This window comes from Prionailurus viverrinus, chromosome B4, assembly GCF_022837055.1.
Source record: "Prionailurus viverrinus isolate Anna chromosome B4, UM_Priviv_1.0, whole genome shotgun sequence".
In the NCBI taxonomy this organism is placed as follows: Eukaryota; Metazoa; Chordata; class Mammalia; order Carnivora; family Felidae; genus Prionailurus; species Prionailurus viverrinus.
The window spans coordinates 24,363,955-24,390,288 of NC_062567.1; the positions used below are offsets into that span (position 1 = coordinate 24,363,955).

The 26,334-nt window shown below is 48.9% G+C and overlaps 1 protein-coding gene across 1 annotated transcript in view; it reads left to right on the forward strand.

Moving 5' to 3' along the window:
• Positions 1 to 26,033, forward strand: part of JCAD (junctional cadherin 5 associated) — a 40,075-nt gene extending 14,042 nt beyond the window's left edge. Inside the window, exons 3-4 of the mRNA XM_047867725.1 lie at positions 14,113 to 17,855; positions 23,360 to 26,033. Of these exons, the coding sequence (XP_047723681.1) occupies positions 14,113 to 17,855; positions 23,360 to 23,394 (3,778 nt within the window). The 3' untranslated portion in view covers positions 23,395 to 26,033. The remainder of the gene's footprint in view (positions 1 to 14,112; positions 17,856 to 23,359) is intronic.
• The last annotated feature ends 301 nt before the right edge of the window (positions 26,034 to 26,334 follow it).

The window sequence follows — 26,334 nt, forward strand, 5'->3', positions numbered from 1 at the left end:
CTGCTTTCGGATGAGTTGGCTGAGAATTAGAGAATTAGTGTAATTACCACTACACAAACTTGTGCTGGACTTTGTCCTGCCCTCTGTTGCTTCTAGCTCTGTGCTGAGTATATCTGTACCTTCCACCTTGGATTTCGGGGCCCTGAGGCTGTACCCTGTCTCCCCTTCTTGTGTGTTTCCTACGGAGTTTGTTATGGTTGCTGGATACCCAGTGTGTTTAATATGTGCTCGTGGATTCAGTTCTTTCTTCCACTGTTGAGGGGCAGAAGTCCTCAACTTGTAATGAGGTAAAGACTGGGGCAGTGGAATCCCTACAAATGGCCCTTGGAGGCTGTGTGGGGGCTCCCTCAATCTCAGAGGGCTGGATCAAGATCAGAGTTGGGTCCCACAGTGGGAGGCAGTAAAATCCCCTCTAGAATGCTGTGTGGGCCATGTGGCCCCCACACTCGTCTACAACTTGCTCAGGACTTTCTAGCCCCTTTGTGCTAAAGGTTTTTGGGGACCCCAGGCACTCACAGCCCAGCCCCTAGGTAGGTAGGCATAATCGAATCTGTAGGCAGTCTTTCTTTCTGTCATGAAAAGTGCTCAGTTCAGTGGCTTTGTGTAGCAATGGGATGTCTTCATACAGACGACCGCGTTCTCGGCAGATCTGGCCATGTCCCCCCAGTTCTGAGGGGGGCTGATCACCTATTGAGATGTATCTTAGCTGTCAGACTGAAGGTTGCCTTGTAGGGTAAAAACAGAATATGCATACATGTTCACAGAAATCCATGCTAGTGCCCAAAGCCTCCTAGACCAGCTGCAAGCCTTCCTGGGTTGAAGTGAAAAGATGTTTTCTTTCTTTAGTAGCTTATAGAGACCTGAAAACAGGAGGCAAACAGAAAAGCAAACAGAAAGGTAGGCAGGAGAATGTGTTTTCAGGAGAAAAAAAAAAGTGCCTCGAGAGGAAATAAAGAGGTGCTAATCGTTAAAGCCTGAAAACTGAAGAAAAAGCAAACCCAACAATACTTTGGCTTCTGTGAACTCTGAATCTGGATGAGCAAATGGTGCTTTGCCAAATCCTAGCCTCCAGGCTGCCGACCAGGGCAGCTGTGGTCCTGCTGCGTGCCCGTCCCACACGGCGACTCTTCTGGGCTGGGGTCCAGGTCTGGAGGGGCAGGGGGCCCCAGGAAGGGCAGGTGGGGCCCCCAACTCCACGCCATCAGGGTGGCTGGGAAGCATCACGAGGGTACCCTCTTGCACTCTCTTAGGAGGGTTGAGGTTTGCCTTAGAGAGTATCCCCCCCACCCCAGGCCAGTCCTCAGGGCCTCGTGGACTTCCCAGAGAAGGCGGTGGTCAAAGTGGTTTCCAAGGCCACGGGGGCCAAAAGAAGCCTGGTTTGTTTTATTCTGTTAGGAGAGCACGTTAGCAGAGTCATATTTTATAGCCAAAGGACATGAAGCCCAGAGGTCCTCGGTGACTCTGTAAGGGCCACTCGGAAGGAAGCCTGGCTTGGGCCCCAGGCTCCGGGCTGCCAGGCAGGCCAGTGTCTGCTGCTCCATAGCGGTGTCGGGCCCGGATCAGCTCTCCCCAGGTGGGGCCTGTCCCTGCTTGAGAGGGGCCTGCATTTCTCCAAGCTCCTTTCACAGCTGCCTTGTGGCAGACTGTCCTCTCTCACTTCCTTGTCCTCCGCCCTCTCTACGGGCACGAGGGGATGTGTGGGGATGTGCGGTGGCTCCTAGGGCACAGCTGTGTCCCTTTCCTGTCTGGGGAGCTGCCTAAGGAATGCATCCTGTCGTATCTAATCTAATCTAATCTAATCTAATCTAATCTAATCTAATCTAATCACCTAGATCAGATACGTGTGCACAACGTGGCTTCTCTCTGTGATATTGTCTGTCATCTGGGGTGTGGCTTAAACATCAAGACTGCCTTGGGAGCATGATCGCGCTTCTTCCTTTCCCTCGCGAATTAACATCATCTTACAACAGAGTTTCTTATGTAAGGGCTGGTTATAGCCAGTAAAATGAAGAAAAAAGAAATAAAGAAAAACCACAAATATGGAGCCTTGACTAGATTTCCAAACATGCAGGATGCATGTTTCCCAACTTGGCCGAAGAGGCTGTGCTTTGAGGTTGCACTGTTACCGCAACAAGTGACACGGAGATCCCGACATGGGCAGAGCATGACAGTTGTGTCATGTGGGGAGCTGAAGGAGCCGCTGGCTTGCTGAGAAGCTCTTGTACTCAGGTGGTGCAGACGGGCCCAAGAGTCACTTCCTGCTGGTACACACGTATCCAAATTAGTGAGGAGAGAGCTCCCTTCCAAAGCTACGTGCAGGGTGTTGCACTGGGTCCTTGACCCCCTTCGCCTGCAGCATCACCCCCCATCTCCGTATGGCCCTGCAGGCCTCCTTCTCCACGCCTGCCCTGCCTGCCCTGTGCCTTCTCGTGCTTTCAGGGTGCCAAGCGCATGGGGCCACCGTGTGTTCCCCAGCACTAAGCCCCGCCTAGAAGCACCCGGGGCCCTCCTCCCACTCCCCTTGGAAGCCCCACCCATCAGTTTGGTGGCTTCTTCAGCTCTCCCAGTCGGAATGACTGGCTCCCCGGTGCTCCTCCAGGGTTGCCACCAGCTTCCTGAAAGCTGACCCCATTTCTGATTCACCTCTGGTTTTGCTAAAGCCTATTAAGGAATTTTGCACTTATTAAAACACTCAGAAAAACTTCTTTTGATAAATTGGATGAAACCTAGTGCTTTCCACGCCAAGGCAGTTGTGGAAGTGCTGAGCATTTCGGAACATTGGGATAAAGCGGGATGGGAAACGGAGGAGGTTTTTCCAGCGGGAGGACCTGTGTGAGGCTGGGGGTGGGGAGGAAGGTTCCACTGTGACAGGGAGGGGCGCTGGCTTTCCGCGCCCGGGCAGCTGAGGTAGCAGTTTTGACGGCTTTGTCCACATGCCAACTCCTGGGGGTTGAACAGGGAGGGAGGGAGAAGGAAATGCGAGTCACAGACTCGGCCAAACTCCCACTAGGCCGAACGGGCTCGGTGGTAAAATTCCCCTCCTTTGTAGATTCTGTGGGTGCAAGAATCTACAATCTAGCCCACTTGAGTGAGACGGGCAAGTCTTCGTGAGGCCGTACTGGGGCGGCTCGGGGCCCACTGCAGGGAAGAAATGGAGCCTGGCTGGGCCTCCCCGAGGTGGGAATGAGAAAACTAGGAGCCAAGGCTGGTAGTCAGGTGACTTCTCTCAGGGTTGTGAGTTGTTCCCCTGGGGGGCGCTTTCACGCTGGGTCCCACCTTGTCTCCTGTCTCTGCATCTCCCCGCGCTTCTGCTCCCTCCTTTGCAGACCGGACTCTTCCCTTCACTGATGGTCCCTGCTTTCCAGTAACTGGCTCACAGTGACTTTTGTTCCGCTCTTGCCTCTATGTGACGGTTTAGCTCCAGACGGCCCTAGTGACTGCCACCCATGTCTCTTACGTTTTTGAGACAAGGAATCAGTATTTGGCCTTGGTTGGCACATCTCAGCCCTGTGCCATCAATGGGGACAGGGAGCAGGGGCTGATTAGGGGAAGGCAGGGTGGACGGGGAGGAGGGGATGACCAGATGTGGATGTCTGACCTTTACCTGCCCTCGATGAAGGGGCTACGGATGAGGGAGGTGAGTGCTGACCGTGTACCCCAAACCTGTTCTCTCTTCACAGGCCATTCATTTAGTAACTAGAGATTTGGCATTTCCCCCTTAAGTCGGGTACTCCAGAGACCTTCCCCTGATGCTAAACCACTCCTGAGTGGTCTCAATTGGCAGATTGTGACGATGGAGATGCCGCAGGCTTTGCACGGACGTCACTCCCGTGGTACAGGAAGAACCTCACAGGCAGCGTCAGGTGTCCCTGCAGAACTGATAGGTTCATAGCTGGAAAACCAGGAATGTCCTAAAACTGCACAGACAGTCAGCATTCTACTTATCAAATGACTTGGTGCCAGATTTTTCTTGTATCCTAATTTTTGCCGTCTAACCAACGACAGATACTTCTCGAGCGCATCCTATGTGGCATCTCTGTCCTCCCTCTGGCGATATAAAGGATGCTTCTGAAAGCTTACGTTTACATCCGTGTTCAGAGACCATAAAGAGAAGTATTCTCTAGTTCGTCAGTTTGCACGCACTTTAGCTATTTGTTCACCTACTGTGTTGTTCCAAGCCTCGCTTGCCAACACACGCACACGCGTGCGCACACCCGGGCACAGACACGCGCACGCACGCCCGCACCTGCCAAGATTAAGGAGAGAATAGAGGAAGTGGGCACGGGAGAAAAGCTAACCATTATCTATACGTGGAGGAAACTGTGTACTTAAAATGTAAGTAGCCATAATTGAATAATACTTAGCTACCTTTAAAATATGTAAAAAACTGTTATCAGGCATTCACGGTTTCCTTACTGTGTTTCCTCTGAGAGACTATAATCAGAGGAAGCTGTAAAATAACTTAACGTAGCAGAAGTTTGGATCTGAAAGTCATACCATAATAGGTTCTTCTCTGCTTGGCCCCAGGAATTCTGATAAAGATGTTTGTCAGTTAACCCTGAGAATAACTTGTAATTCTCTTTTGTCATCAGCAGCAGTCATAACCGTGTAGAGACATAGCAATCTAGAAGAGCCTCTGATGTGGCGGTCGGGGGCCTCATCTCGGGAGGTTTATATTTGATTAGCAAACGTCCGTTCTAGATGGTGCTCCTGGGTATGGCAAACAGTCACTTTTCAGAGGCTTTCTAAGCTGCTGTCCAATCATATCCTGCTTATAATGGTTTCCCAAGAAGGAATGCTTCAAGTTTAACGTCTGTTTCTATATCTCTCTTTGTCTTTATGAAATTACATTTCCACAAGCTTCACATCCTAATTATTAGGTGGTGTTGTTTTGACCTCTTCACAGAGAAAAGTGCCAGCTGTTTGAGCTGGTGAGCTCATGAACACACGTGAAGAGGCAGACCCCTGGTTTTTCCCATGGTCTTTTCAAGAACAAACCCTTCTTCTGGGGTGCTTTGTTCTTGTTGTTAGGCAGTGCAACCTTTCAGAAGTGCCTGGAGCCGGCCCCCTCTCCTGCAGACACTCTCAGGGTGCTTTCCCGTCTGCAGTTCTTCCCAATAAAAAGCAGGAGAGGAGACTTGTGGAAGAACAGAGACGAGGATGAGGAGGTACCTCTAGAAGAAATGGGAAGACTCCAGAAGCACACTCTAGAACTTTATTTGTCTTGGTAGCTGGGCCTCCATCGAGAGAATTGTGAGTTGCGTTTCTTTGTCAGGTGGAGAACCGGGTTCGTAAGGAAGCCAGGACGTTTCCAAGTGAGAGGCACTGGATGGTAAGGATGTGAAACCTGGGTCCAAGAAAGCACTGCAGTTGGGTCTTCGGTTCTGGTTCACTTTGTTTCAGAGATGATGATGCCTCTGAGTGCTTGACGAAGAACAAAGAGCCTTAGACCAGAGTCTAGCTGAGGTACTGACAAGTACTTGATGTACATGACTGTGGGATCAGTGTCCTTATCTGTCTACACAGAGAGCCAACTGCTTCCTTCTAGCTCCTTCTGGCTCCGGTTTACCTTCCTTGGTGGCTGCCTCCCTCACTCTTCACTGTCGTAAGCTTCGCTTCTGAGGCACAGAGTGCTCCATAGACCGCCACGTGAGCGTGGGGGTGCCAACAGACTCGTGAAAGGGAAGTGAGGAACTCGGAGTGGTTTGTTTCATTTCATTGTCGATGGCGGCAGTGTGTGGATTGCGCCAGTGAAGACATTTTACCTTGGTGAAAGAATATCCCTGTTAAAGAGAAAATAGGAAAATACTGAGACAGTCTGCTTCACCTATTGGAGTTATGTGCAAAAAAAGGGATCAGAGCTTGCTTTTCCTGCTTTGTTGTAATAAACTAAATATTGGTTTTGTTCGACATCATCATTGTGGAAACGGGTGTAGCTTCTTCCTTAGAGACCAGCCATCACCGGAGGGGCAGAGTCTTGTTATGACAGTCAGCTATATCATTATTTCCTGTTATTGTGAAGGCCCATTGATTACAACTTCAAAAAAGACAATACGGGCCGAAAATAATCATCACATAAGACAAACACTCAGTTCTTTCTCTCTTTCCTTTGTGCCCCTTACCTCCTTCCTTGATATAAGGAAAAGAATTTCAAAATTATCTACTCTGCTGAGAATTTATTTTAATTGGGTTAATAATAGTAGTGATTGTTTAAAAAAAAAACCAAGAACTTATTGTGTGTCAGGCACTCTGCTAAACAGTTTAAATGCATTATCTCATTAAGCCCTCCCAACAAACCCAAAAAGGAAGGAACTACTCCCGTCCCTTGAGTATAAGTGAAGAATGAGAGGCAAAAGCCAAGCGAAGTATCTTGCCGAAGGCTCTGATTGGAAAGCCCGCGCCCGGGCCGGGGGCTCACGCTCCCTGGTGGCTTGCCTCACTCTCCCCATTGGCGTACTGAGAAGTCCAAAGCCACCGACGCTCCTGTCAGCCCTGTCGACTCCAAGTAGCCCTCCCTGGGGGGCAGGCACAGGTACACTGGGCTCCCTCCGGCCTGACTGCAGGCCCCATCTCCTTCCCCTCTGCTCTGCCTAAGCCCTGTCTTCCGGAAGCTCAGACATTCATCAGAAGGTGATTAGGAACCAGCAGTAAATGCAGCCTACCATTCTTGTTGAGACTGAATTTTTGCTAAATAGTGATATGCATTCATAGTGTTTCCAGAACAGCCTCATCTTTCCTGACTGATCTTTATGGTAACCTTCGTAGGTTAGGCTTAATCTTCTCCTGACTCCTTTTTCCCCTTTCCAAAATTACCTTTTTATTACCCTGTGTCAGAGGGTTACTTACCCAGTATAGTGTATCGAATATACCAAGGCACACTGAAAAATAAAATTGCAGGCTTCCGGGCCCAGAGAGCATTAAGAGCAAATTCTGTAGCAGCAGATGGCTGACCCTCTCACGGAAACATGGCAAACATCTCACACGGGGCTGGTGAATATGAGTCACTCTGAAGAGATGCCCCAACGCCTCTGCCAATCTCCAAGAGAAGAGCTTCTCCCTTGAGGAGTATGAGGCTCCTTAAATGACCCGTTCCACCTTTATGCTCAGACTGTGCATTTGGACTAGGGCATGGCTTTTGAAGGAACAGAATTGGCACAGCTGTCCCCTGGTCCAGGACATGCCCACTGGTGTGGGAAGGCGGACGGCCATACTGGCATCTGCTAGGCCAGCGGGCAGGCTTGCTAACTGGAAGAAATCACTGGACCAGGAGACCACTTGGGTGGAACCTCCCACCCTCCATGCAGGCCTCCGAGGGAAGCCCAGTTGGCTAGACTTTGGGGGCTGCTCACGGGGAACCAGGTTCGGGATTTTGTTCATGGAGGAGGGAGGGCATCTCTCCCACGCCCTCCCGTATCGACACAGAGCTAGGCTGTAGTGTGCCTGGATGGTAACAAGTTGGTACAGCTGAGGACCGTGGCGTCAGAAGATTATCCTGGAACGTGTGAAACCATGGTTGAAAGTCATGTCAGAGGGGGGACCTGGTGGTTCGGTTGCTTAAGCGTCCAACTCTTGATTTTGGCTCAGGTCATGATCTCATGGTCTGTGAGTTCGAGCTCCGCGTCGGGCACTGTGCTGGCAGCCTGGAGCCTGCTTGGGATTCTCTTTCTTGCTCTCTCTCTGCCCCTCCCCAACTTGTGTGCATGCTCTCTCTCTCTCTCTTTCTCTCTCAAAATGAATAAATAAACTTACAAAAAGTCATGTCAAATATTGCCAATCTACGTAGGCTTTTACTTTTTTTAAAAGAAGGACAGTATTTTCTGTTGTGGTTGAAAAGGAGTCCTGAGAGCACTAATAGAAATGTCTCCGGAGGTTTTTCATCATTAGTTTTTATTACTTCAGTGAATGGGTTTGCCTGTTTTCCTTTAGACATGTTGTTTTTCACATGTTCACATTTCAGATATGTCCCAAGCAGTTTCTTATCAGTTGTTTCGTTGCTATCATGTCTCTTTTCTGTGATAAGGCATGGAGCTGTTAACAAGTGTAACTTCTGTCTCACCTCCGTCCTGTTTTCCCAGGGGCTCTGTATAAAGACCCTGCTTGTCTCATTGAACTTGTCCACACAATTTATTTGAGCTCTCACATTCCTCTTTGTTTTTCTTATCTTTTTCCCACCCTGTATTAATGTGTTCAGCATGTTTTTGTAAAACGTCCCATTGTTAACTTTTTTAAGATGTAAATTATTAGGTCTCATTTTTTTAAAAAGACAAATTTGATCTCATCTTATTTCCTCAAAGGTATTAGAAAACATATTCTTGGCCTTGAAGCCATGTGAGGGAGGACACAATTGAGCCAGGAATGGACATCATGCATGGTAGCCAGTAGATATCCAGGCTGATAACTTGTCCGAGGGAGAAATTTACAAAACTGCCACCATGTGGGGTCCACTCACGCCTGTCAGACTCAGGCTTATACTGGGTACAGAATAGATGTTTGTTAAATAAGGTCTTTAGCACTATATCCTATGGCTTAATTTTAAAATAGATTATTTAAGGGGCACCTGGGTGGCTCTGTCTGTTAAGCATCCAACTTCAGCTCAGGTCATGATCTTGCGGTCTGTGAGTTTGAGCCCCGCATCGGGCTCTGTGCTGACAGCTCCGAGTCTGGAGCCTGGTTCGGATTCTGTGTCTCCCTCTGTCTCTCTGCCCACCCCCCCCACCCCCAAAAAATAAGCAATTAAAAAAACAGATTATATAAGATTTCCCAGATGACCTGTGTTTACCTTAAATTGGGATTTTGGTGTATTGTACAAAGGAAGAAAGGTTAATCCAGAATGCTTAGCCATTTGGGTTAGTCAGGGCAGATTTGACAAAGGTTATACAGTGTAACCTTTTTAGGTGGGCAGGGAAGAAAACAGACTGCATTACTTGTGTAGGTAGTTAGGGTCTGATTATATTCTTGCCCTATTTATGTCATTTTTTATTTGTCTTCTGATGGTGCTCATGGCACTTACATAGACAAATAGCACCTCGGGAGTCCAGCTACCTCTTGGCACTTAAGCACGCCACATGTTTACTGAGAAACCAGAATTTCCATTGGGAAAATGGGCAAAAGCGACACTGTGGATTTTTCCCCTAAAGTCGGTGTCCCGGCAACATGTTTATGGGACTGTAAGGATCATGTGTGAGTGGTGCTGATTAAAGCCATTAAAGCCATGTGGTATCCACTCCCCGTCAGCTGAGGAATCAAGGCAGGAGAGGAGATTCTGAAGCAAGGCATCAGCCACACATGTCAATTATTCGTTTTACTCTCTCTTAATCGGGGCTGTGACAACTGTCACCCCAGAAGCGGTTCATCCCCTAGCGTTTCTCGGCACATCTGTGATGGACGGGCGGTCATGGAGGAGTTCGTAAGGGAAGGGCCCGTGGCCTCTGGGGTTCAGGAGGGGGGTTCCTTGGCTCACCAGGGTGGGGACAGGAGACGTGCACGCAGGGCTGAGGGTGGTGGCTTCCATGGGAACCATCCTTATGGAACCCGACCCGAGAGGTGTTCTGTTACGCATTCAAAGCCTGAGTGCCCAAAACGTGATTTTGATAACGACTAAAGCCGTGAAGACGTTGACCTTCAGCCACGCCCAGGGTTAACACAGCTGTCACTACGTGTAAGAAGTAAACGCAGAAGCACTTAGGCTGCTCAGTGGCAAATGCTTTACCTCAAATTGATCTGAAATCTTTTCTACTTTTTCAACCCTTTCATTCAGTGGCTGCTTAAAAAGTTACCTGGGAGTGGGAGTGGGGGCAGGACTTGAAGAGCAACCCTCACTTACTAAGGCAAGGAAGTAATTCCAAGACACTACTGCTACTACTATTAATAATGATGGCATGCCTTGGAGATATTTTGGGTTGGGTTATGAATTTTTTGGTTTTCTGATGCATATTAAAGCAACGTGTACACCATACTATAGTCTATTAAGTGTGCAACAGTGTTACATTTGAAAAAGCAGAGTATATACCTTAATTTAAAATATTACTAGGGGTGCCTGGGTGGATCAGTCGGTTGAGCATCCAAGTTTTGATTTGGGCTCAGGTCAAGTTCCCAGGGTCGTGGGACTGAGCCCCATGTCAGGCTCTGTGCTGAGCATGGAATCCACTTAGGATTCTCTCTCTTTCCCCCTCTACCCCACTCATGCTCTCTCTCCACAATAAAAAAAAAAGCAAAAAAACATATTGCTGAATTGGGGTGCTTGGCTGGCTCTGTCAGTAGAACATACAACTTAAAAAAATTTTTTTTTTAATGTTTATTTCTGAGAGAGAGAGAAAGAGTGCAAGGGAGGAAGGGCAGAGATATATGGAGACACAGAATCCGAAGCAGGCTCCAGGCTCTGAGCTGTCAGCACAGATCCCAACATGGGGCTCGAACTCATGAACCACGAGATCATGACCTGAGCCAAAGTCAGACGTCCAACCGACTGAGCCACCCAGGCACCCCAGAACATGTAACTGTTTATCTCAGGGTTGTGAGCTCGAGCCTCATGTTGGGTGTAGAGATTACTTAAAAAAAAATAAAATAAAGCATTAAAATATTGCTGAAAATGCTGACCATCATCTGAGCTTTCAGTGAATCTTCCTTTTGCTGGTGGAGGGTCTTGCCTCGAGGTTGATGGCTGCTGACTGATCAGGGCGCTGGCTGCTGAAGGCAGGGGTGGCTGTAGTTTCTAGAAATAAGACAACAGTGAAGTTTGCCACATTATTGACTCTTTCTTTCGCAGTTGGTCTGTAAGATGCGATACTGTTTGATAGCACTCGACCCACAGTGGAACTTCTTTCACTATTGGACTGAATCCTCCCAGACCCTGCCTCTGCTTTATCAGCTGAGTTTATGGCATATTCTCCATGTTTTGCTGTCACTTCAACAGTCTTCACCAGGAGTAGACCCCATCTCAGGAAACCACTTTCTCTACTCATCCATAGGAAGCAACTTCTCATCCATTGAGCTTTGATCACAAGGTGGCAGCAATTCAGCCCCATCTTCAGGCTCGGCTTGTAATTCCAGTTCTCCTGTTGTTTCCAGCCCATCTGCAGGGACTTCCTCCACTCAAGGCTTGAATGCTCAATTTGTAAAAAAAAAAAAAAAACAAAAAAAAACCAAAAACGTAGTATCTGTGAAGCACGATAAAGCGAGGTATGCCCGTGATCGTAATGATGGATGTTTACTATGCATTTACCATCCGTATTTACCATCCTGGCTCCCGCAGAGCGGCAGCCTCCTCCTGTGTGTTGGGAGTGGTTCCCCTTCAGCCAGTCCCCACCGTTGTCCCCTCCAAGGCCTTCCCCTGCTGTCGCCCGTAATCCTCCCTGTTCACACCGTCCTCTCTCTACCACCTGTCGGCTGCAAAGTGGGCTGTGTTGTAGAAGTCGTTTGGAACCACAAATGACACCTAAGCACATGAAAAAAAAAAAAAAAAGGTAACCTCAGAAGTAATCAAGGAAATGCAAATTAAAACCAATCAGGAGTTACTTGCACTTCTATAATAAGGAAACAAATTGACTGGAAAACCCAGAGATGGAAAAAATCAGCAAGACTGGTGCCCTGCACTGCAGGTGGGAGAGTAAATTGGAACCGAGGGCAGATCTGACGATATAGATAACATAATGCCCCCAACCCACTAATTCCTTTTCTAAGGATTTATTCTACATAACCTGAGACACGCTCAGTGTTTGTGAATGACAGTGTTTCTCAAAGCGTTTAGAATATAATCTACGTAGATGCCCAGCGGTGGTTAAGTGAGTCATGTGCATATGACACAATTCTCTTCAACTGTTAAAATTATGCACTTGAGGAATTTTTCATTACATTAGGAGAAGTAAAACGGAGTGGCTAACTGAATGGGCTTCATGGAGGGTCACACTTCCTGGGTTTGAATCTTTCCCTGTTACTTACAAGCTGTACCACTTGAGAGAGCTGTCAAAAGCTCTCTGTGCCTCGGTTTCCTTATCTGTAAAAGGGAGAGAGAACAGTGGTTATAAAATTTAAAGGAAATAATTCGTCACACAGGGCCAGAACTTACAGCATAAGCGCCCAAGTGCATGTTAATGTTACATTACTTCTGTACCTCAGTTTCCTCCTCTGTCAATGGGAATGACATCAGTTCCTATCTCCCGAGGGGTGCGGGTGCGCAAATGTACTGAAAGCACTAAGCATGGGCTGAGCACAGAGTAACCGCCACGCAAGTGACAGCTGCTGTTTGCGCTGTGAGTGCAGGGAAACGTTCACAGAAAACCAGATCCCTCGTAGAGAACCAAGACTACTTGAGAACCCACATCTTCATCCACACAAAGACTGGAAGATATATATCAAGATAACTATCTCTGGGGGGAAAGATTCCATGGCGGTTTTGTTTTTTGTTCTTTCCTCTATTTTTCTGAATTTTCAACAACAGCTACATATTACTTTTATAATTTACAAAACGAATAGCAGTTTTGGAGCTGGAACATTGTCCGTGTAGCCTATGATTAATCAGAGTAGGGGAGTGTGCCAAAGCTTCCTTCCAGTTGATGGTTTTTCTGTGTTAGCGTCCTGGTCTCTGGTCACTTGTACACAGAGCTGACTGTCGCAGACAGTGTAACAGTTGTTCAGATTTTTTTTTCTCCAGCTGCATTAGAGCAGTGATTCCAAACTCTGGCTGATGCTTCTAGAATCGCTTGAGGAGATTTTGAAATATACTGGTGGCTGCTGGCTGGTCTGATTAGATCAAGATATTTGGGGGGTGGGCCTTAGGCATTAGCATTTCGCAAAGGCTCTTGAGGACATTTCTGCTGTGCAGCCTGGTGATGGGGGGCGACCTAGAAGTAGGCTGGCGTTTGCCACACCCTGTCCCACCTGGCAGGGGCTTCTGCCACATGGACAGAGCCCCCCTTCTTCTGGTCAGAGTCGGCCCGAGCCGTATTCCCACATCACCTAAGTTAAGACTCGCCTGGAGGGCTCATTACAAAAATGTGGGCACCTGGACCCTAATCCAGACCTACTGAATCTGAACTTTGACAGGAGTGACGTGGTCGTGTGTGTATTTACTGAGCCCGCTGGGTGATTCTTGCCATCAGGGAAGTGTGGGAACCCGGCTGAAGTCCTGGTTCCATCTCAGCTGCACACTGGGAATATCAGGGGTGCCTAGAAACACGCCGATGCTGGGTGTCCCTCCTGCCTCCACAATTCTGACGCAGTGGAGCTGGGACACTGTCTGGGCCTCGGGACTTGTGAAGTCATGGTTCCCAACAACTAGCAGTGATGGTTCTCACAGTGGGGTGCTGGGACCCCATTGCTTGGGCACATGTTAGAAATGCACATTGGGGAGGGGCACCTGAGTGGCTCAGTCAGTTAAGCGTCCAGCTCTTGATTTTGGCTCGGGTCATGATCTCATGGTTTGTGGGATCAAGCCCCACGTTGAGCTCTGCACTGACAGCACGGAGCCTGCTTGGGATTCTCTCTCCCCTCCACTCTCTCTGTGCCCCCAACCTCAAAAAAAAAAAAAAAAAAATCAAAACTTAAAAAAAAAAGAAATGCAAATTGTAGAGCTCCCCCCCTCCCCCCCCCACCGAAGCTGCTGAAGCAGAAACTGGGGATAGGACACAGCAGTCTGTGCCTTAGCAGCCCTCTCATGATTCCTGCTCATGCTGACGAACCACCGCTCTAGGGTGGGGCTGTGAGAAGCAGGTTCCCAGACCGACTCCTGAGAGAACTCAGTGGTCTGGCCTCTGTGGGGCGTGGACTCCCAGTGGCCCATGACCACACTTGAGAAATACTACTTGCGAGTTTACCCTTGCTCCCTTGGGCATTTCAAACTTGTAAGGGCCTTGACATCTGTCAAGTACCACCAGTGGCCTGATGCTCTTGTGGGAAGCCTACTGCTGAGACTCCTAGGCCCTCGGTGGCAAAACACGTGGCTGCCTTCCAACCATAATTAGTTGGGACGTGTTTTCTTTAAAGTCAGTAAGTACTCTGGTTAGGAATACACTTTTCAGAAGTACTGACCTGAGTTTGACTCAGAAGCAGACACATCCACATTTCTTCCGTGTGGTTCTTCCCCTGCTATAACTTCCACGCCTCTCTGTTTTGTAGGTTTTACCATCAGCCCGTGCTGAGGTGGTCCTCTCAGCCCCAGACCGCTCACGACCACGCCTACTGGAGAAGAAAAGGACAGGAGGTCGGTGGCTTGCTGGGGCCAAGGGCCCGAGAAGACCCAGAGGTCAGAGGGATGGCCCAAGCCCACGGTCTGCCCGTTCACATGAGGGAGGGCCCATGGGAAGTTGGAGGAAGGACAGAGAACGTGATGAAGAAGGCAATTTGGGAAGAAGAGCTGAGAATGGCAGGACCTGCCAAGTGGCAGAATATAAGCCTGGAGAGCTGGAACCAGCCAAGGAGATTAGGGAGGCAAATGTCTGATGGTGATGGGGAGAGACTGTTTCAAGATCTGTACCCATTCGTGCAAGGAGAACATGTGCTGAATTCCCAAAGCAAAGGGAAATCCCAGTCATTGCCCAGGGTTCTTTCCCCCGAGGGCCTGAGTTGCGTGGAAATTCCCATTCCATTAAATGACGGACATTTTCCAGGTGTTCCTAAAATGCCATTTTATCCCCCAAATTGTGCGCCAAATTTGGAATCCAAAAGGAACCCCGAGAAGGGGGGTTCCTCGGTCCCTTTCCCCCGGCCTAAGTTTGGGAGACCCCTCAAGCCTCCACCTTACGATTCCCACCAACACTCCAGGGTGGGCGTGGAGGCCAGTGACTCTCTGGACAGTCAGCAGGCGGACTTGTGCGTCTCCTACTTGACCAAATCCAGTGAGCCCCGGCTGGAGCTGTGCGCGCCCGACTCTAGTTTGGAGCCTCCCGTGTACGTGCCTCCGCCATCGTACAGGTCGCCGCCCCAGCACATCGCAAACCCCTACGTGGAGGACACAGTGCCTGGGCCCGTGTGTGGTCCCCGTCAGCAGCAGCATCCGTTGGAGCCGGCCGGCCCCCCTGGCACCGGGAATGAGTATGGTGCAAGCCCACACTCTCCTCGCGGGGTCCCTCAGCAGCCCCGGCCGACCACCGCGTACGACGGCTCCGTTCTGTATATTCCCTTTGATGACCCACGGATACGGCATTTTAAACTGGCCCGCCCCCGGGGTTTCTGTCAAGAAACAACAGGCAACGAGAAGTCCTACAACTCTAGTCCCAGCACTGCCCCGGCCCCCGCTCATGGAAACGGTCAACACGATGGTGCCGTTTTGAGCCCACAGAGTGTGAGAACCTCGCCGGGGGGTGTGAGCGGCCCGGCCACTGCCGATCCCAGTCCCTGGTGGCTGTGGGACCAGCTCCCCAGGGATGCGGAAAATGGCGCTCCTGACCAAAGAGCCCACGGCGCCGTGGGGGGACAGTGGCCTGCCCTGGACGGCGGCCGGGGCGGGCACACAGAAGGCCTCGTCTCCCCCCCCAGCCCGCAGGGCGAGAGTACCTGTGAAACTCGAACCAAGCTCAAGAAGTTCGAAACTGGGATTCGGACCAAGAAAAGTTCAAAGAAGAAAATGAACGAGACAATATTTTGTTTGGTTTCCATCCCAGTTAAATCAGAATCACATCTGCCAGATATAGATACGAACAACAATGACTTAAAACAGGGCACTGATAAAAGGAATGGGCTTGATAAGAGCGCAGCTTTGCAGGAACAAAGTCTGCTGAGCATGTCTTCCACCGACCTGGAGCTGCAGGCACTCACAGGAAGCATGGTGGGGAGAACAGAGTTCCAGAAACAAAATCTGGGGGAACCAGAAGAAGGCAAACAAACAAATGACCTCAGATTCATTCACCCTGCACAACACAGAGAGCTCAAGTATTCTGGCTCGTGGCCAGGGCACCAGTACAGAGATCAGCAAACCCAAACCACTTTTGCAGAGGAGTCCAGAAGCGCGCTGCCCCTCCCCGGTCAGAAGCCGGGAGGCTCACCAAAAGCAGTGCTGACTCCAAAATACTCAGACCCTCTCGTCTCTGAGGCTCACGCACCCACGGAGTTAGCTCCCGGCGACCGAAACGAGAGGCCAAGTGCTCATCACCCGAAAGGCCAAATGTCCCTCAGCCCCTCCAGCAACAGTGCTTTCTCAAGGACTTCCTCCTGCGTAAGCCAGGCACCTGTTTCAAAAGCCGAGCCCAGTCAGGCCTGCGCCGAGGGCCGTGGCCGCAGAGCCAGCCCCGTGCCCAGGGGCGACGTGGTGAAGGGGGAGACCACTGGCCCGTGCAACAGCAAACAGCTGTTTGGTCAGTTTCTCCTGAAGCCAGTTAGCCGCCGTCCCTGGGATTTGATTAGCCAGCTAGAGAGTTTTAACAAGGAGCTTCAGGAAGAGGAAGAGAGCAGTCCTAGCGGCAGCGACAGCGACAGCAGCAGCGAGGACAGTGACACAGAGTGGCAGCCCGAAGGCCATGCTGAGGCCACGGGCAAGCACTGGGGCTGCAGGGGAGACGGCCAGGCGTGGAGGGTTGAGGAGCCCGGGGCCAGGCCGGGAAGAGCCAAGAGTAAGTCTGAAAGCTGGAGCGAGGGGCAGAAGCCTGGCTGGCCTGGCACCCGTGCTCAGTGCCCGGGCCCCGTGGAGGTGGAAGGAGGCCGGGGGGCGGCGGTGGCGGCACACGGAGGCCCGATCGCCGACGAGGGAAACCAGGAGGTGGACCACGCACTGAACACCGAGCCAGCCATCAGCCCAGGTCCTGTGAAGAGAGCGGCTTCCTCCAGGTCAGGTGACACAAAACCAGTGCCCTCGTCGGATCCAGACTCGCTGAGGCAGCCCCCAGGAAGCCAGGCACTGCCCCGTGTTCCCATTTCTGCCGAGCTGAGCCCAGCGACCCCTCGGAAGGCCGGTGGTGAGGAGGGGAGGAGCCCGCCGGTCCCGCTCGCTCTCGCCAGCAAACCCCGAGGGCTCTCGGCGCCGGACTTGAGGTCTGTGGGACTGACGCGGGCACAGGAGCAGAGCGCCGGGAAGTCAGATGCGTCTTCAGGTGAAGCCAGTGCAATAGAAATCCCCCCAAATGAGTCCCTTCAAGCAAGGGCTGCGAGGATCCTGGGCATCGAGGTGGCCGTGGAGTCCCTGCTGCCAGGCACCAGGAGAACAGGACAGGACCAGCACCCCGAGCCTGACGGAGGTGGCCGCGGGCCGGAGGCCCCCAGGGAGGAGCCTGGGTCCGGTTCACAGCTGGATGACCCCGCAGCGTCCCCTGATGCCTTTTACGGCAGGAGAAAGTGCGGCTGGACCCAAAGCCCTCTCTTTGTAGGGGAAAGGGACAGCGCCCGTCGCGCTGCCCTGGCCGCTGAGCCCTCGGGTGCGGACGGGACTGTCCCCAGCAAGGCCCCCAGCCCCGAGCCTCAGTACAGTCCCCAAGAGTCCAGGTCCTTCAATCCCAAGGACATGGGGACAAAACCACCCTTCAAGTCCACCCTGTTCCATTTTATAGAAAGGACCCCAAATATGCCAGGCTCAGAAAAGAGGCTCAGAAGCACTTCCAAAGTGATTGAAAGTTTACAAGAAAAACTGGCTTCGCCCCCTAGGAGAGCAGACCCCGGCCGCTTGATGAGGATGAAGGAGGTGAGCTCCGTGTCCCGGATGAGGCTCCTTACCTCCCGGAGCGCTGACTCCACGGAGGAGGCCGAGGAACCGAAGGCCGAGAGGGACCCCGGGATGCAGCCCGGAGGCCCGGTGTCTCTGAACGCCGGGGACCTGGCTCGGAAGGCCGGGCTCCCGCTCGTGGTCTCCAAGGGCGCCCTCCCGCCGGAAGAAGACGGTCGTCCAATGGCACACGGGGAGAAGAAGACCGTCCATCAGGATTTCTGGTGCCCAGGTGAGGAGTCAGTGTGCAGGCAGGCGTTGCAGAGTATTAGTGTGGTGCTCTGAGCGTGTCACGCCAGGCTGGTGGATGATACCAGTCCTGCGCTGGTGAAGCTGATACTGTGCATTGTTGCCCCCAAAGATTCTCCATTGTCCAAAGAATTATCCGGAGGCTTTCCTTAAAAAATCAAGATCGGTAGTGTACCGTAAATGGTTGTATATTTACGGAAATTCCTTATGCAAGCAGCTGTATATAGGTATCTATACAGACACATTTTGGGCCCCGTACCATGCAGAGGTAAATCAGTAAAGTACTGGAACTGTGCTGCTGTACCGCGATGAATCTTGTAGGAGGCGACAGTGTGTGCTCTGCACCCTCCCCGAAAACAAGCGCTCCCCCCAGACCCCCACATGCTCTTTGTACCAACCTAATCATATGATTAAGTAAACTACGCAGCCCAGGATGCTGTCTTACATTGTACCTTCCAAAATCCTTTGACCCTCATTTTATGTTTTTGCTACCGGCCATTTATGAAACTTTAAAAAGCTTTAGTAAACAAAAGGAGCAGTTTGCACTGTGTCAACACCCTAAACAGGGGGGCTCCATCGGTTAAGTGTCCGACTTTGGCTCACATGATGATCTCACGGTTCGTGGGTTCAGGGCCCACGTCGGACTCTCTGCCGTCAGCACAGAGCCACTTCGGATCCTCTGTCTCCCTCTGTCTCTACCCCCTTTCATGTCCTCTCTCTCCAAATAATTAAACATTAAAAAAAAAAAGTTCACCCACCAGCCGTGTCCCATAAGGTCCCCTATGGTCTTATGCACTAAAGCCCAGGACAGAGAACTTAGGCAGCAGGGCCTGGCACGCCTCTGGGCCCTCTCCCTTCTGTCCCCTTCACACCTTCAGAGCTGCTCTGGTTCAAACCACAAGGCGGGTTCCCAGTGGTGGCAACGGGGATTTTCCCCAAACACGGTCTCAGCCTCAGCTCTGACACAGACAGGGATCTCTGTTTCTGGCATTTTCTTCAGGGCCGGGGAATTATCGATTACGTATCCTAGAACTGATTCGAAGAAGAGTTGTACATGTCAGAAGGCCCACATGCAAACCGCAGACAGAAGAGACCATGAATCATTCACACCTTTTTACAGCGAGGCAAATCCGTTCCCTTGTGTGCGGGACAGCAGGGACCCTGGGTCCCAGGCCCACCTCCGGAGCCCAGCCCTCTAGTCTTCCTGAACACCCCCTTTCTCTGCTTCCTGTGGTGAAATCCAAGGATTTAAAAGTCAGTGGACAAGCTCGCTTGTTTTCAGCTAGAAAAATCCAGAATTTTTGTTTCATGAAACGCCTACTTGGCACTTTAAAAATTTTCCCACAAATGCAGTATGATTCTTAGGAGTGTTAGATGGTGTTGCTTGGTTCCTTATACAAAATACATTATTGAAACAAGCCATTTGTCAGGGCTCTGTCAGATCATCTGACTTAACAAAGTTGGTCTTTTCTGAGAAAGAGAACACTAGGATGTGGAACCGTTGCCAGAGGGCGGAAAAAGCATTACACGGCCCATGTTTTAAGCTGTTGGGATTTATTAGGTTTCTCCTCCTCTCTTGGTCCCCCCGCCCCCACCTCCCCAAATATGCCCACTTGCTTTTCAGTACTAGTTAAAATGAGTTTCTTTATCAGTCCTGTCTCATCCTGAGAATTGTAAGAATTTTAAAATAAGACAAATCCAGGGCGCCTGGGTGGCTCAGTGGGTTAAGCGTCCGACTCTTGATTTCGGCTCAGGTCGTGATCTCATAGTTTGTGAGATCGAGCCCCACATCTGGCTCTGCACTGACATCATGGAGCCTGCTTGGGATTCTCTATCTCCCCTCCCCCCACTATCTCTCTCTCTCTCTCTCTGCCCCTTCTCTGCTCATATGTTCTCTCTCTCTTTCTCAAAATAAATAAGTAAACATTTTTAAAAAATAAAATAAGACAAATCCTGCTATAATAAAACACCAGGGTGTAAAGATTTCTATGTCTCAGTCCATGGGCACATATTCTGGGCAGTATCTTGTAACACAGAAGTTTTAGTTCAGTCAAGTGCCCCTCAATTTTTAGCGTGATCCCTTGGCATGTGAATGAGGTTGGAGAGGTATCTGAAAACATGTAGATCGTGCCAATTTTAGTGTTAGCTAGCCATCTAAAACACCTCTTCCATGACCTTATTTTTTTTAACCATAGTGACTAACAAGTAGAATTTTTTTTTCTCCTCCCCACCTGATGCATTTGTTAATAAATAATGAAATGACCCCAAATCTAAAGGCAGAGAGATACTCATGATGCCACACAGCTACGGGTGGCATTCTTAAGCAATTGCATAGCAGGACACCCCGAAGGACGGTTTCATACCCACATAGGGGCTCGGGTGAACCTCCGTCAGTCCTTCATGGCATGGTCACCAGGCCTACACAAAATCAATCAATCGTCTGGAGAGGAATGTGGATCATGTGACTGAAATAGTCAAACTCTGAGATATGTTCACTTTTCCACTTGTCGTTTTACAAGTTAGAGTTAAGCCTTACCGCGTTTTCACAGATGGACTTCTTGGACTTTGTTTTCCTTTTGATACATTTTATCATTTTATGCACAAGAATCGTCTCCGCCCCCGCCCGTCCCCTGCCCCCCTCAGCCCAGTGTGCAGGAACCACTTCAGTGCTCCTGAATTCACTTAGATTCAGATTTTGTCCTGGAATTTTAAGATAAAACTATACCGTGAGTATCTATAACCTCCTCCCGCCCCCGCCAACGTACACACATGCACACACCCTTCTAGAACTTAATGATCTGGGTTGTGATGGAGCGCCTACTGTATCATAAAGTATCTTCACGCCGTTGAAAGACGGTCCTTTCAGCTGACATCTTTTTAGTGGTCTTTTGGGGCTCTGGCCAAGAAGTCAGCACCTCAAAAGTAACTCAGGTGACAGCAGTCCATCCCTTCTGGGTGGATTGTGTTCCAATTTGGAAGTGTAATCCCAGGCACTGGCAGTGCTCAGAACGTGCTGGCTCCATCAGCTTTGGTGGCACACTCCATCCGTATGGGTGCGGGAGGGAACAAGGAGAGACCAGCCAGGGAGGGTGGGATGGAGCCGTCTGTCAGAAGGCTGGATGTCAGCACGATGTCAAGGGCAGTAGCCCTCAAGGGTGTTAATACACAAAATATCCACAAGGGTTGGGCCTTACTGAATTGTCTTCACCTGAAATATTGCCCACCAGAACCAGGATTCTAACTACTCGGTAACCTGTCTGTCTTCTAGACCTGCTAGCTCCTTATTACATGTGGGTCCTTGAGCGTTTGAAATGTGGCTCATCCGAACTGAGATGTGCTGTACGTGTAAAATACATGCCAGAATTCAGAGACTTAGCAGATAGAAAAGTTTAAATTTCTCAACAATTCTTATGTTGATTACCTGTTGAAATGATCGTGTTTTTGATAGATTTGGTGAAATGGGATATATTATTAAAATCAATTTCACCTGTTTCCTTCCATTTGCCTTAACACAGCTTGTAGAAAATTTTAAGTAATGTTATGTGGCTCACGTTATATTTTTATTGGACCTACATGCTCCACGATCTGAAGAAGGAGCCCATTGTTCTCCAGAGTTCTAGCCCCAGTTCCCTGGCTCCAGGCCCTTAGCTTCATCAGTGGGGCTCGGGGGTACACGCACGGTCTGTGGAGGTGTCTCCCGGTGCCTGGCCCGAGGTGAGCTGCTCAGTGCCCACTGTCTGTGTACCTCAAGGCTCAGTGGATGCTCAGCCTCCTGGCCTGTCACCAGCTGAAAGCGTGCCCTTCCTACCGTGTCATCCATTAGTGACCGCTCTCCTCATTCTCAGTGGAGAAGAAGATATTTTTGCTCAGAGGAGGCCCCCCATTCAGAAGCAGCCCCACTCAGAGGCTGACTGAGCACAGAAGTGTAGCGCTCAGCTGTTCACATCCTGTGTCGTCACACTGGGCGTCGTTCAGCGTAACATGTCAGAAGGCAGCCGACCCACCTGGACTCCACTTGCTTTCAGCCCAGTGGTGCGGTAAATCACGTTCGAGGAAGAACAGACTGCTCTTCCTAAACGCAGACACTTTGTCCTATCTGGCTTGTGATGTCGGGCTCAAAGCACCGTAGGCACGCTCTTAGCGTCACGGTTGTCTTACGTGCGGTAAACATGTGGCTATGCCGAGAAGGTGTGAGGAGACGTGGTAGCACATTTTGTGGCTAGAAAAATTGGGATGTACGTGGCCTTCGTGATGTACAGGCATCCAGATGGGTTTGGGAAGAGATCGTTCTGCCACCGTTTTTATAACCGTCAAATTGTACCAATCCTCCTAGGTTTCCTAAGCGTTTTCTCTTAAAAAAGTCAGGACGCCTTTGAGCTTCTGTGGCAGGAAATTCTGGCCGTAGGAGGCACACGTGTGGCCTTGGGGCTTATGTGGGTCCCGGAGGACTGTGAATCCCGGGGTGGTCAGATCAAAATCACCCAGCTGTAGGACTAACGGCAGCTTCGGACCATCGTTCTGGATGGCGGCCCATTTTGGAAACGCAGCTCACTCGGGCCCAGGCTGGGATTTTCCAGTTGTGGGCTGTAGCACGGGTCAGTGTGGTGGCCCAGGCTCCTACACCCCTGTGCGTGGGAAAGGCCTAGAAGAGTGTGTGAACAGGCCTGTGTCCAGGCCTGGGCCTGTCTGCTGGCTGATGGCGGCCGGAGACAAGAGGCCTCTCATTGCTGGCCAAGCAGTCAAGATTTCAGGGTCCTCAAGCCTTCCAGGGACAGCATTTGATCACAAAGATGCATTTTTTAAAGCAAGATTTCAGTGGAGTTGTAATTTATAAGAAACAAAAACAAAACAAACAAGCAAACAAAATCCTTGGTATCAGCCAAGCATGCCTTTGCTGGTTTATGTGTTGTATTTAAAGTGAATGTTGTTCCACTGTGGACAACAGGAAAAGATTATCAGAAATTAAGCAACTAACATTTTTCTATCAATGATTAGGTAATGATCATACGTGTCCTTTTAAAATAGCCTTTTTAAGAATTTTTTGATTTTTTAGTTTTAGAGAGCTCGTGCTGGCTGGGGAGAGGGGCGGGAGAGAGAGAGAGAGAGAGAGAGAAAGAGAGAGAGAGATAAAGGAAAGAAAGAAAAGAAAAGAAAAGAGAAAAGAAGAAAAGAAAAAAAAAAAAGAAAGAAAAGAAAAGGAAAGAAAAGAGAAAAGAGAAAAGGAAAGATCCCAGGCAGGGATCGTGACCTCCGTTGAAATCAAGAGTCTGACGCTCAACACTGAGCCACCCAGGCGCCCCGAAACAGCCTTTTGGTGATAAGTTTTTTTTGCCTCTCAGCGAAAATAATATTGTTTAAATGTTGAAGCATTAACTCTACACTTGTGGATTTTGCTCCCTAAACATACTTATTTATGGTCTGAGGATTAAACCAAAACACGCAAATTGAACATACTACTAATTTTTTTCTTTTTTTTCTTTTATACAGATTCATACGACCCTAGCAGAGTGGAGAGGGTGTGAGGAGACGCCAGTTGAGCACAGGACCGCCAGAGTTTACTAACTGAGTGTTCTCTCGTTTAGCCCGACTTGCCCGTGTGTAAGCTGGAGACTACTGGCCCTTCGTGTACCGCGTAACATCCTTTACCACTGCCACCGAGAACTTCGTCGTCCCCACGGAATCGCTGTGTGGAAATAAAGCATTAGTCCGTTGAAACCATCTGTTTTTATAATATAGTGAATGCCTGTATTTGGAAGGGAGTCACATAAACTCTCCTTCATGACGGGTTTCGCCAAGCTGGTAGATAGTTTGGTGTTAATCTGGTTCTATGTGAAAATTCAAACGTGAATGATTTTAAAAGGACTGTGAATGTCGTAAATTCCCCTCTGCGTCTCCACGGCCTGTGGTCTGCGCTTGCGTTAAGGAGTTTGGGACGTGGGCCAACTGCCCAGCGTCCCGGCGCTTTGAGTTTAGGGGAGACGTGATGAATACATCTGACCCATTTCTAAGCAATTTGGCCTTCTGCTGCTGCAAGTAACTCTGTTTATAAGTAGCTTGCCATCAGAGGATAAGAGCGATACCTTTTAAGTTTCTAAAAGATTAAAACTTGTACCATAATGTACTCAGAGTATTATTTATCTGGCAGTGAAATCCTTCGATCACTCGCAAACATGCCACTGTCTGCTTTGCACTCCGTACTATTTTTATGTTCTGTATGGATGTTTAGAAATCCTTTATATGAGAAATGACTGCTGGTTTAAAATAGACCATTTTAACAAAGTAACTCTATTTCTTTTTACAAAAATGCTATTTTTCTATGATGTAAACAATTGTGAGGTGGCAGATTTTTAAGGAAGTATTATTTTATTTAAGAGTCTGTATCCCTTTGTGTGAGAGGAGCCCCCAAAAGGGCTCGGATTTTGCTTTAAAGCACACGTCCCTTGCCCACTCACACCTCAGCCACTTTTATTTTATCTTAGAGATGTCACTGTAGACAGTTTACAGGGTTAATAAACTTTTCACGAAGATGCTTTTGCAAATGTAGCTGTAAGGTTATATTTGAAAATAACCCTCTTAAAACCAGCCAACATCCTTACAACTATTTTTGCTGCCATATCCTCTAGGATTACCAAAAAAACATGGTTTCATCTTGATAGGTCCCAGGATCAACCGTGGGACCAAACTTTCCTCCCCCTTCCCCCTGCCCCTCTATGAAATATGTATTTTTATCTGGGATGGTCGTTAATTATTAGTCTCGGCATATTTTTTAAAAGTGCTAGAGACATTATATATATGCCATCACTGAAGTATTACGAGGCCTATGCATTCTGCTGTGTTTACCGTTGCAGTAACGTGCACAGAGTTAATGGGTCTTCATGCTTCTGCCCCTCCTTTCTAAGTAAGGTGTTCTCATTAGCGAACACTTCCTGAATGGGTTCTTGTTGCCTTCCTTCCTCCTTCCCTTTCCTGTCCTTCCTTCCCCCTCTCTCTCTTTCTCTCTCTCTCTCTTTTTTTTTTTTTTTTTTTTGTTGAGAAACCACCTTATCTATTTTTAGACATTTCAAATTCCTAAAATGTGAACTGTTGGGTGGTCTGCAATTTGGCCCGAAAACACCTCCGACCGGGCTTTCGTGGCCCGTTTTTATCTGTACCATCTGATCTGATTTCCTAAGAACTTCATGCATTTGGACTGTAATAAACAATACAGAACCGAAGTCGTCCTGAGCAGTCGTCTCAAATACGCTTCTCTGCAGTCTTGGTCCTTACCCATTACCCCGAGTCTTCTACTTCCTTCCAGATTTTGGCTCCTGTGAAAAGTTGTCGTGGGCTCTTGCTTTCCCCGCAAAGGACATGGGCCAAGTCTCCGCGTTAGGAGTGGCAGAAACTTCTTCCCCGGGAAAAGTTTTAATGGGGAAGAGGTCAGTTACTCTGTTACAGTTGGTGAATCGCTCAAGTCATCTGAGAACTAATTGAGGGGGGCCACAGGGAGGTCTTTGTGGGGGGTTCTTCCCTCTGCATTGCAGATGGAAGAAGGTATACGTGTGTATATATATATATACGTCCACATATAGGCACATACATATATCCATATGTATTCACTCTGCTCTGACTTCCTCCTAAATTTGCTGATCCCATCTAAAAACCTCTTGTAATGAAAATAATTTGAGATTTAGCTGACTCCTCAAGAAAAAGAAAAGGATCCTGAAGAGAAAAAATTATAGTAACCTATGTAGATCACAAAGCAAAATTTCTTTCAGTTTCTATTTGAAATTGTATCATCTTTCTGAAACCATTCTGAATTTAGCCACAATTATCAATATTTATACTTTGAACCTTAATTTCTGGATTCCAGCCTGTATATAAATCTTTGGTGTGTGGCGAGGAGGATAGCTTTGACAATTTGACTTTTAAACTTGCATATTCTGAAGTAAAACATTATCTAATCCAAAATAGCTTTCCTGGAAGTTTTGAACTTAATGCTGATTATTCTCTTATTATTACTGTTTCTCATACATATATAACTCTCCATTATTATTTGTGGCTGGAAAAAACAAGTGTTCCTATTTTGTGTTTGTCATTGTTTTCTCGCACGGATGCTAACCAGTCGTGTCTCGTACTTTGGGGCTTATAAAATTAAAAGCTATAATTTTGACCATTTGGACTAAACGTTACATGCGGCATTGCATATGAAATGTATTTGTCTTTTTTGATGTGCAGAGCAAGGGAAAGAATGTTGGTAATACAGCTCGAGTTCCCTTTTTTTTTAAGACAATTTCTAAATTATCGAAAACCAAGTATCTTCATTATCCCATTCAACCTTACGTTTCTGCAGACCGCAGAAAACCGCCCGCTAATGGGGCACAGCTCCTGTGTCTTCAGAATTCTTTTCCATGCCGCTTGGAACATGGAATTCTTTAGAAGTCCCTTAAAACGCATCTAGTCTCCGAGATGCTGGTTTCCTC